We start from the raw sequence: 12,463 nt of genomic DNA, 5'->3' as shown, positions 1-12,463 counted from the left end.
GCGGTTGACAAAATATGATTCCTCCATCTTTCCACAGAATCCATTCTCAACACCTGCAATTAACCCTTATGTCTTTGTGTACTGCTATCTTTGCTTGAATCTTCCCCTGACTAGTATTTTAAACAATTGTTGTTTTGAATGTGGGTTAAAATTTATTTTTGAATGTGGGTGTCACAGAGCAGGTTATTGCTGAGCAGATGCTACCAGATTGCACTGTTTATGACACCTTCCATCACTTTACTGAGTGTAGACCGATGGGGCAGTAATTGATTGGGCTAGCTTTGTCCTGCCTTTTGTGTACAGGACATCACTGGGCAATTTTCCACATTGTCGGGTATATGCCATTGTAGATGGTACATGCTGCTGCAACTTAGCGTTAGTAGCAATGTGGAAAATTTTCCAGGTGTAAACTAGCTTTTTGAAATTCAAGAGGATCCAACTCTATCTGAGTGGCAGTTTTCTGCACTTTCCCCATCTTAATTATATTTAACTCCTCTATTTTCTTCTACCAAAGTGCATAATCCCTCATTTTCCCACAAAATATTTCACATGCCAAGCTTTTGCCTGCTCACTTAACCTTATATCCTTATATAGACTGCATCGTCCTCACCATTCGCCTTCCACTATTTTTGTGTCATTTCACAAATATGGCAAGAGTACATTTACTTCTCTCATCCAAGTCACTGATATATGTTGTAACTATATGTAACTGAAGGTTCATTCTTTCTACGGAAAGTACTATGTGCCAAACCCAATCTTTGACAGGTTATATTAATGAAGTAGTTACTGATTGCATACAGCACTATTTGTTTTCTTCTTTGTTTCGATTCAATACAAAGCCTTATTTTACTTGTAATGCCACGAAGCAGACAAAACAAATACTTTGTGCTAATAATTGCATTTCATATATTCCAACATTTAAATATGGATTAAATTTGTTTTCTTTCTTAGTCCCAAATAGCTCGATTTACAGACATTACTAACAACAGGAAACATTCTTTTAACTACAGGGAATTATGTTAAATGCAGGAAGTGAGATATTCAAAATGACGTTTGTATTTCTAGAACATTGATCTACAACGTGATAGCTTCAAGATAAAAAGCACTCAAAAGGCTTCCTTAATTATGAATAGATAGGGCACGTACCAGTATACTCAGAAACTTTAAGTGTAGCCTGAAGAAAATTTAAGATATCAGCATTTCCTGAGAGCTTGTAGTAATGAAGTGCATCATGACCCAGTGCATCTACTAACTTCAAGTTAGCACCCCTCTTGACTAACATTTCGACAGTATTTCCACTACCTTGCTCACAGGCCAACATTACAGCAGTCCTAGAACAGGAGAAAGAAACAAGAATATTGTGAATCACTCATCATAAAATCACAACACATTATTAGCTTTAATGATTATCATGCAATTTAAAAACACTTGCTATGCATTTCATAATCTACTATATTACAGTGTATTGTTTTTAAGACACCAGAATGAACTACTGTGATCCATACTTGTAATACCGAATTGGAGGTGGTATCAGTGATCACAAGATAAATCTGGAGATAATTATTAAAGCCAATTATAAGCTGTAACAACATGAAAACTGAAAGGCAAAGCCATAGAAATAAGTTATTTTTCAATAATTCGAACTTGATCAAGTGAAGAATTAAAGTGTACTCTGTTGCTTATTGCAAAATATTTCTTCAAAGGAAAAATAGCTATATGACCCAGTTTAACAGGATTTATGGCTGTTTTTATGCCTGAGCTCATGTAAAATTTGGCTTACAAATGTGAAAATGCTTTGAGAGAAATAACTTTGCTTCAGGAAACAGCTATGCTTTAAATTGGTTTCATTTTGTAACTTAGTTAGAAAAAGACATAATTGTGTTTTTTATTGTTACATTGAGCTTTGTTTGTTATTGTGGAACCATACAATATTCTTTCAGCAAAGAATACTGGTTGGCTTTGGAATTTTGGAGAACACTAAGATGCACCAGTTGGGATATTTGAGATGATGTTAAATAGTTACGGGTGATATTTTAATCTGTACGGAAACAAGTCTGAGACGTTAATGATTTCGGTGATATTGAGGCATTCAGTGACTGCCTGGCAAAACCCCTTGCATGACCTAATGAACAGTTCACCATCCATTTTACAAACTTACTTTGACATTTAGCAATGCTGACAGAAATCCAGCCTTCATTTTTTTAATGGAGATTTTGGTTGAAGGACGATGAAGAGTTTCTAATATGATGTACCTGTAGTTTGGACAGGATATGGGAGCAAATTTCCCCAATAGATCTGACCATTGTATTAATAAACAGAGACAGCTAAAAAAGGTTGTAACAGAAGGGAGGAGACTGAAGGCTAGTTATTGCATTAATTGAAGAGCAACAGCTTTTATTTTCTTCCTCTATCTTTCCCAAGAGTACAAAAGATGCAAAGTTCTGTTTCTGTAAGCAACAAATAAGTACTAAATCAATATGATCACTACAGCAAATAGGAATATAGAAGTGAGAAAGTTTTACTGCAGCTGGTCAGGACATTGGTAAGACCGTCAGTGGGGTACAAATTCAGTTTTTGCCTCCTGACTTGAGAAAGGAAGTAATTGCATTAGAAGCAATTCAAAGAAGACTCACTTGACTGATTCATAGAATCCCCACAGTGTGTAAGCCCCTGATAGCTGGGATGAAGGGCTTAACTTTTCATAGAATCATACAATTCCCACAGTGTGGAAGTAGGCCACTTGGCCCACTAAATCCAGACCAATCCAGAGTCATCCCCCTACCCTATCCTTGTATCACTGCATTTCCCGTGGCTAACCCACTTAGCTTGCATATCCCTGGACACTATGGACAATTTAGCATGGCAATCCACCTACCCTGGATTATGGAGTATGGGAGGAAACTAGAGAAAGAAACCCATGCAACCATGGGAGACTGTGCAAACTCCACACCGACTGTCACCTGAGGCTGGAATTGAACCTGGCTCCCCTGCCACTGTGCTATCACTGAGCCACTGTGTTGCTTTAAGAAGGCTTAGGCCTTTGCACATTGGAGTTTAGAAGGACGAGAGGTGCTCATGTTGAAACATACAAAATCCTGGACACACCTGACAGGATAAATATCAGGAAGATTTTATTGTTGGTGGGTAGTTTAGAAACAGGAGTCATAGTTCAGAAATAAGAGATTTCCCTTTTAAAAGCAAGATGAAAAATTGTTTTCTCTCAGAGGGTCATTGGTCTATTGGAATTGGCTAGTTCTTTGAATTTATCCAGAGCCAAGCTAGATTTTTAATAGACAGAGATTCGACAATTGTGGGGAAGCAGACCGGAAAGTGGACAACTCTACATTCTTAAGTTTAAGAGCTTTTGGGCTGAAAACAAGTATTTGGCAGGAAAAAGAGACATCTTTTCTTAAGAGGATTATTCAGCACTGCAAAAATTGTGAAAATTTCTCGAATGAAAATGATACGATACTTACAATAGTTGTGAGTATCGTATCATTTTCATTCGAGAAGTATGCTTAGAAAGGAGTTCGAAAATATGGTAAATGTGATATTGGCTGGGTTTGATAAATGTCTTTACTCCTATAGGGTTATAGCTAATTTCTGTCTAAATAGCCAGCATCAAAAAGTTATTTTTGCAAGAACAACCCAGTGACACACTTCTTTGGCGCGCCCAAAAGATTAACATGTTTGTGGTACTCTCATATTTCCAATATCCAGAAAGAAAAGATGTACTAATATATCTGAAGAAGAGTCATTGGACGCGAAACCTTAACTCTGCTCTCTCCCCACAGATGCTTCCAGACCTGCAGTTTCACCAACAATTTCTGTTGTTTTTCTTTCAGACCGACTAATAAACATTGGGCTTCTTAAGTGTCTCTTGGCAACCAACAGATGTGTAGCAACAGAAGCCTCTGACTATCCAGTTATCCATCCTCTCAGATGAGGTTAAAAAAAACGGTTCCACCAATCGTTAAACTGCAGTTTATTTCCTTTTTCTTCCCAAACATATTTATGCTCCACAACTCAGAGCAATCTATAAAGTTCCTTCAACCTGAAAATCATCTCTCTGTCTCTGTCTCTGTCTCTCTCTGTCTCACTGTCTCTGTCTCTCATCCTTGATTTCTGTTTCCAGTTTGTTTCTTTTCTCAATTTGCATGAAGGAAGTTCTGTGTCTAATAAAAACAAATTAATCATATTACAGCTATCAGTAAATATTCAGCCTCTGGGTGACTGTAATCTCTACACCCACCCAGTGCAGTAGCCTTCATAGGCAATAGTAATCTTATGAATTATACAGTTCTTTCTGAATATTGTAGAATTTGTCTGCAGCTCTTTGTGCAACAATATCCCAGTGGTACTGCATGAGAGCAGTGAAAGCCTCATTGAAGCTTATCTGGCGATATGTAACCCCAAACTGTATGGAACTTGAGCCAACAGTTCTATTGGTTTATTTCTTATCTTTTGGCTGTGAATATTGGGCAGTTTTAAAAAAAATCTATCAAGATATTTATCTCTAAATCAAAAAATTAAGCTTCGTTAATCTGCATAACTTGACATTATAAACAAATACAAACCTTATTGAAGCTTTTTGTCTGCATACATCAAGGTAGTTCACAAGAATATCAATAAATGTGAAAAATCTACAATTGTACTGAGATTGAGAGAAAAGTACTCTTCTGTTGACAAGTGGACTCTGATCGGTAAGGGCTTGCCCTGGGGATTACTGCATTTTATAATTGACAGTTAACTGCCAGACTATGTTTAAATTTCAAACCAATTCAGGTTAACTCCGATTAGGCAGGATAATGTGGTGAAATGAATCAGAAAACTTGCTTGGTTTGAGATCCAAATCAATCTGTGGCAGTTAATTATTAATTATCATTAACTGCTGCATTCTTTATGGTAGCGAATTTACCAGAGTCTTCTTGCCAACCAGCCAGCACCTGCTTCTGATACAATTGATTTGCCCATTTACGGATATTCTTGCAAAATGTGTGCGAGACAGAAATCTTCACAAAGATTTATCTTTTTGCAGTAATAATCAATTGTTTCCCATCAAATTACTTTGAATATAAAGTAATAAAAATAATTTTATAGATGGCCAGCAATTCTCCAACAAGGCAATGCACTTATCTGAACATTGAAGACAAGAAGGTTGCATAATTCCAATCTACTCAAGCTTTGCAAATAGACTGGAATGGTCCAGAAATAAAATACCTAACCGAAAGCATCAGATTTATTACATTTATAAATTAGAATTGTAAATTTAATTATAACTTTACAAGGACGCCAAACAAAACTTAATGCAGTATGACAATCTGTTCGTATACACAATTACAGAATATAACAGATTAATAATGGCTCTATGACTGAATTGGTCATTTTTTTTTGCATGACCACCTCTTTATTCATCATTAAATCCTGCTCAATTCGAACTCAAAGTTAATATTTCAAAAGGTATCCTTTTGGCTGAATAGATGCTTGCTGATGGAAGATAACAATGCATAGTTGGCTCAAAATGCAGGAGAATGTAATATCTCTGATATGTATGCACATCTTGTTTAACCTCAGAACTTCAATGTTTCAAATGCCTCCTGGGAACAAGCTGATTTTTTTCAAACTACAAAGACTGGGCAGCATTAAAAGGAGCAGCCGGCAATTCCAGGAGAAAAGATGATGTCTTTAATCAGTGTGCTCTCTCAAAACAAATCCAATAAATATATTACACTAGGAGGAAATGTACATTTACTAGCCCGAATGAGAACTTTCCTTTTGCCAAAATGTTGCATTCTCAATCCACCTTTAACCAGCTTTTTAACTAACCATCTTCCAATTTACAGACTTGTTGAATTATACTTAATGTCATGATTCCAATTAATTTGCAAGCTGTAATTTTCCAGCTCCATTTTGTTTACATTTATTTATAAATGTTTGCGTGCAAATACACTGAAGCTAAAATTCTCTCTTTCAAGCCTCCCTCCCACTTTGCAACTCCTTTCTTGATTAGGAAAAAAATCACCAAACAGCCTGTTACAGAAATTAGGTATTGATGTTGAGAGTGTTAGACTGCTAAATAGCAGGTTTCCTTCTCTAATGGATATTAATGAATCAGATGGGTTTTATGACAATCCACTACTAATACAACATTCTTTCTTCCAGCTTAATTAATTGAATGTAAATTTCCCAGTTTCTTTGAACACAAGTAACATTAGATTACTAGTCTTGTAACATAAACCACAACATTACCATATCCTAGTTTGCCCTTAAAAATAAAAGCTGTGCTCCGTGAGGAAAGAAATTTTTCCTGAACTTCTTATTGGATTTACTAATTACAATTTTCACTTATGGCACTCAGATCTGACTACACCTATTCAAAATTATATAGCTGCTGAGAAGACACTTATAAAATCAAGAAAACTTCTGACCTGTATCAATTTGCTGGTGACAGGCATTGCATCTCTGGACATTATGGAGAAATTGCCTGTGCCATTAAAACATCAGGAAACCTAATTTATACACTGGCACTGCAACTAGGCAGGACTACCTCAAATGGTGTAGTATGATTAAAATGCACCGAATTTCAGAGACTTAACAGAACAGAATTTCATTACTGCTGCAAGTGCAACTACTGCTGCAACTATTTTTTAAAAATAGTTGACACACAGGCTTACAGTTTAACTAATTTTTCAAGATCTAAATTCCCAAATCTTCATAACCACATTTTATCGCTGAACTAAGGTATTTAGGGCTTATAAGTGCGACATATATTACAACTTGTCAATGGAAGACTTAGTTGGTTCTGAAGCAGTGTTGCTCAATCCTCCTTAATTTAGGTATTTAACTCGAGAAGGAATGTTTCTCTCAGATTCAATGCTGGGATAAAATGAAGAAAACTAAAAGCAGCATAGTTGCTGAGGTAAAGCAATATTCCACCAGAGTATTTTGCATGTAAACTGAAGTAAAATATTATACAACAATACTTTAATTTCCTTGCAGCATTATAACATTCAAATAGAATTCTGTATAATAAAGTCCAGCTATTTTTCCAGCTCCATTCATCCTTTACCTGTGGTGGCTGTTCAGATTACATATTCATTATTTCTTAACAATGCCTGCTAATTGAATCTTATGGTCTCAACTTCAACTCAGTAAATCTTGACTAATTATTGTTCATCATCAAGTATTTTAACAGGAAATTCCTGCTTTTCCCTTTTATGCAGGAACATGTTTTATCAAAATAGCAAATTGCTTCTAAATTGACCTTTTTCCCCTGCCCTTGCAATTCTGGCTGTGTTACTCAATGTGTATTTTGGTTCTCTGCCCTGTTGTAATATAATACTCAATTACCGACTAATTCATTTATCGTGTAGTTTGAAAACAAGGTGAGGATGCATTTTTAAACAGCTGCCTTGAAATCTGAAGTTGCATTTTACAGCCAGATCATTTAATTATCTAATTTATCTACCACTGTATACCAACGTGCATCAGTGTGCAAAGAGTAAGATCAGACACATCAGTGAGAACTCATCTAGCAAACTCATCACCAAATAGCTAAAGAAATCTCAACTTCCATATGATGTAAAGGTAAGCTATAAGCTTGCTGTTGTTTCCCAGATATAAACTATAATTAAAGGCTAAATTTAAGGAAGAGACTTTAAAGTGATCAAAAATTTTTATGATTATGAAGGAAAATCACAACGCTGATTCAGAAATACTGTTCAAATATCATTGCAATAAAATTGAAAATTAGCATGACAGAAGTCAGAAGGAGAATCATACAATGTATTTTTCCAAAGGCTATTACAGCTGCAAAATTTGTTACCAGGGAAGGTCAATGAAGTGGGGTCTGTAAATAGAATGAACAGACAACTAAAGCAGAAAGTGTTGGAGAAACTCAGCAGGTCTGGCAGCATCTCAAGAGAGAGAAATACAGTTAAATGTTTTGATTCCAATACAACTCTTCTTCAGAACACTGGTTTTATTTCAGATCTCCAGCATACACAGTACTTTGCTTTTATTGAAGAGATAATTAGTCAGGCCTCTTGTGAAAGGGAAAGGGTTAGTAATGGCGAAGGGAGGTATGTAAGACTAATTAAAAAGGAATATTTTGCAGATCAAAAACATTTTATTTCATCCAAAATGCAAGCATTCTTATATCACAATTTATTCACTCTAGCTATAGTGACCTGAAAAGTTACTGAGTTGCCCTCTTATAAACCACATTATATTTTGTAATGATACTATGGTTTTAAAACATGTATTTTGCCCTGGTATCTTTTAATGACAAGAGGTGGAGGCAGAGGTGCTGAGTGGTCTCTTCAAGCCAATAAAGTAAACAGCTGTGAAGCCTTGTTTTTTTTTCCCACAAGTTGGAACAATACAAGCGGCCTGAATGGGTGGGGGTTAAACTCAAGGGTTATGGAGATAAAGCAGGAACAGGATACTGATTAAGGATGATCAGCCATGATCATATTGAATGGTGGTGCAGGCTCGAAGGGCAGAATGGTCTACTCCTGCAACTATTGTCTATTGTCACACAGAACCATGATTTTAGTTTCAGCTTTCAGCTGTTCAGGTTGGAAATATGCTACCTTTCACTTTCTCTTATCAGTACAGCCAATAGCTTAGGTTCTCTTCCTGCTGCTAGAATTGCACGTGAGACAGTCTAGTTCATTGAATTTACCTTTGCCAAGGGTGTGCATATGGCATGATATTATATTGGAACAGTTAATGAGGAGTTCATTATTTTGTTAAGTATTTTGATACAGTTCCAGTTAAGTCAATTGTTTAACTTCATTTTGTCTGTATTTTAACCACAGTGTATGAATAAATTGTGTTTTATCTCAAGCCTGACAGTTTGACCAATCAAATTGCGTCCAGAAAATAATGCTTGGTACTTGCCATTAAAATAAGAAAACATTAGGGTCTCGGCTATCTCCTTGATATGCTGTGATGGGGTTTGGTCTGGTCCATAACAATTTAGAACAAAGTTAAAAATCACACAATACCAGGTTATGGTCCAACAGGTTTATTTGGAAACACTAGCTTTTGGAGCGCAGCTCCTTCATCAAGTGGCTATGAAGCAGGACTATAAGACACAGAATTTAAAGCAAAAGATTACAGTTTCATGCAACTGAAATGACATATTGAACAAACCTACATTGTTGTTAAGTCTTCCATCTTTTAGAATGGGTTGCAGGTTTTGGTTCACTAATATGTAAATGTCAGGAGTTCTTTTACGTCACATTTTCAAGATAACTTAAGGTTTTATAAAAAAAGGTGACATCTCAGTTCAGCCAACACCTTAAAAATGTGAGGTTAGAGTCTGTCTATATCCCGATCTTGAATCGCTCAATTCAGTACCCTCACTGTCTCATTGCATTGATTTGCTGCCTGCTTTGTGAAAATTCAGTGATGCATGTTGCCAATTATTCTCCCAGACCATCATAAGTTGATCTACAGCATGAAAATTTTAGCAAGGCTCACCCAACAAAATTATATCAGCTATCACAAAATGAATTTAATTTCTATAAATACAATTAAACACAATTGCCTCCTGTGGCGAACATATAATTTACTGTTTTCAGGGGAACAAGACAAAAAGTAAAGCAAAATTTTTACCGAATATTTCTGAAGCTAAATCTTCAAAACTGTGTAATAATTTAATAGAACAAAACCTTTGAAATAATGCACCATTACCTGCCGTTCTTGTCTCTTGCATCAATCTCTGCCCCTTGGTCAATCAGGTAATGACACACCTCAGCATGGTTGTTCTGTGCAGCCTGGATCAATGGTGTAAAACCTTCCTAGAATTCCAAATAAAATGGACAGCTTCAGAGAAAATGAACTTCAGATATTGGCTCTATGTACAGGTAAGATCATTACCCAGTTCAGGTTTTAACTTTAAGTAAAATGGATTTTTGCTAGGTTGTGGCAAATTAACCAGGATATTCCCCGGTTCAATCACCAGTATTATGCTGAGTTGATGAATTTCTTAGTGATTTTTAGTGTCACGCTCAATCAAATGTTGTCTTGATGTTAAGACAGTGGCTCTCACCTGTTACCTGGTAAGCAGTTACTGCACCTATATATGCATTGCAGCTGAGAAAATATCGAGTTGAGCGCATCTGATAGAATTTGGTCCTAGCATTAATGTGGTGCGTATGATGAATGGGTGTCACTTAATGTCTTTATGCCTTTGGTGGTGACTGGGAAGAGAATGGTAACTGGTCACTAGAATAAAAGAAATGCAAATAAACCGTATGGTCTATTGAGTCTGCTCTGCCATTCTGTCCTATCATAGTTGATCTTGGACTTGAACTCCATTTGTCTGCCCACTCCCCAAATCACCATGGAATCATAAAATGTAGAAGAGTCTCTTCAGCCCATCGTCACCATAAGCCTGTCCATTTCATCCTTAAACATATTCGTTGATGGAGCACATACTATTCCCAGGGTAGAGCATTCTAAAGATTCACAACCATTTGAGGCAACTGCTTTGTCTAATCCTAAATAATAAGATCCCCTCTCATGTTTTAGATTCCCCTACCACCCAAAATGATCTCTCAATGCCTGGCTTATTAAACTTCTTCTCATTGTTCGGAATTTCAGATAATGTAGATTTAATTTGCTGAGGCTCTCATCATTGAAGGTTTGATTTAGATTAGATTAGTTACAGTGTGGAAATAGGCCCTTCGGCCCAACAAGTCCACACCGACCCTCCGAACAGTAACCCACCCAGACCCATTTCCCTCTGACTAATGCGCCTAACACTACGGGCAATTAAGCAAGGCCAATTCACCAGACCTGCACATTTTTGGACTGTGGGAGGAAACCGTAGCACCCAGAGGAAACCCACACAGACACGGGGAGAATGTGCAAACTCCACACAGACAGTCGCCTGAGGCGGGAATTGAACCCAGGTCTCTGGCTCTGTGCCACCATGCTGCCCATAGTGAACCTTTGCTGAATGATCCCTAGTATAAGCACATTGTTCTTAAACGTGGAGACCAAAACTAAAACACTGTACAATTGTAACAATACTTCATTATTTCTGTGCCCTAACCCCTTCACAAGCTTGCCAATGTGCCTTCCTATTGGCTTTTTCTATCTGCATGCTGACTTGCTGCAATCCTTGTACAAGCACACAAGTTTCTTTGGGCATCATTTACACATTTCACACAGTCTTTTAAAACTTGCTGCTTTTCTATTTTATGATAAAAGTGAATAACCTCACTTCAATGCAATATAAACCATCTGCAAGCTTATTTCCCAATTACTTCACCAGCCTATACCTCTGTTTAGCTCATGGCTATGTTAGTGTCAATGCACATGAAGAATGAAACATCTAGTTCTGGAACACAGGTTTCCAACTATATATATATAAAATTAAAGAGTCAGACATTTACAAAACAGAAGGACACCATTTGGCCCAGCATGTTCATACCAGTCCACAAAGATCCGACTACACTAATCTCACTGTCCAGCTCTTGCCACATGAACAGTTAAATATTGCTTAAATGTTGAGTGTTTCTGATTCAACCTCCCTTTCAGGCAGTGCGTTCCTGATTCCAATGCCCTCTGGATGAAATAATTTCTTAACTCCCCTCTTAGCCTTCTGTCTCTTACCTCAAGTCTATACCTCCTGGCTACCGACCTTTCAACTGATGGGTAAAAGGGACTTGCTATGCATCCTATGCTCTTACTAACGTCATAACTCTTCATCACGTCCCATCTCAATCTGTGCTGCTCCAAGCAATCCAATCTTTCCTCACAGCTCATGCTCTTCAGCCCCAGCAGTATCCTAATAAATCTTCTGCTGACTGCCTCCAGTGTAATCACATACTTCCTGTAATGTGGTGACCAGAACTGCACATTGCAGTCCAGCTCTGAGCATATTACACAGATCCATATAACCCCTTTGCTCTTGGAACCAGAAATTAGACTAGATTTTCATTTTGTCTAACTTCTTCTGGATAATTACTGAGACAGCAGAACTCTGAGTTCTCAAATTTAACTGGATGCTTTTGGAGGATTCAAGACAGGGGAAGATTGCTCACCAGAATCTTCAATTTTCCAGGTAACTGCCACGGAGTCTGCTATGTTAAGGATTTTACAAAGTGCCACCTTGCATTTTCTATGATGCAAGAATGACCTTCTGAAAAACCAGGCCATTTTCTTTAATAATGCAGCCCAGTTCTGGTTAAGTTTCAGTCGTGAATCTTCTTTGCCATTCACCATTAGGAATGAATATAAATCCAGAGTGAATTCTCTTCACCTCAAGTTTACATTGTTCTACATGCTCATGCCAAAACAGAGCTTTTAAATGTTTAAATAAAATTGATTTTTTTTGGACAATCAGTCTTCTACATTAGATTAGTTGGCACAGCTATATGCCAAAGTAGTCTTGTAAGGCTTTTAGATCAATCTAATGAGTTCAGTTTGAGAAGCATAAAGTTTC

General features: G+C 37.0%; 1 protein-coding gene across 9 annotated transcripts in view; it reads right to left on the bottom strand.

The window, feature by feature from the left end:
* The window catches only part of rai14 (retinoic acid induced 14), a 285,215-nt gene that overhangs the window by 49,964 nt on the left and 222,788 nt on the right, over window positions 1-12,463 (bottom strand). For all 9 annotated transcript variants that reach the window (XM_060854012.1, XM_060854509.1, XM_060854434.1 and 6 more), the window contains 2 exons: window positions 9,703-9,809; window positions 1,147-1,331 (listed from right to left, as the gene is read on the bottom strand). In XM_060854012.1, the coding sequence (XP_060709995.1) occupies window positions 1,147-1,331; window positions 9,703-9,809 (292 nt within the window). The remainder of the gene's footprint in view (window positions 1-1,146; window positions 1,332-9,702; window positions 9,810-12,463) is intronic.

The sequence above is a fragment of the Hemiscyllium ocellatum genome, chromosome 1 (assembly GCF_020745735.1).
Source record: "Hemiscyllium ocellatum isolate sHemOce1 chromosome 1, sHemOce1.pat.X.cur, whole genome shotgun sequence".
NCBI classification, from domain to species: domain Eukaryota; kingdom Metazoa; phylum Chordata; class Chondrichthyes; order Orectolobiformes; family Hemiscylliidae; genus Hemiscyllium; species Hemiscyllium ocellatum.
Note: the sequence above shows the minus strand (reverse complement) of the source record. Positions and strands in the feature narration are given on the sequence as shown.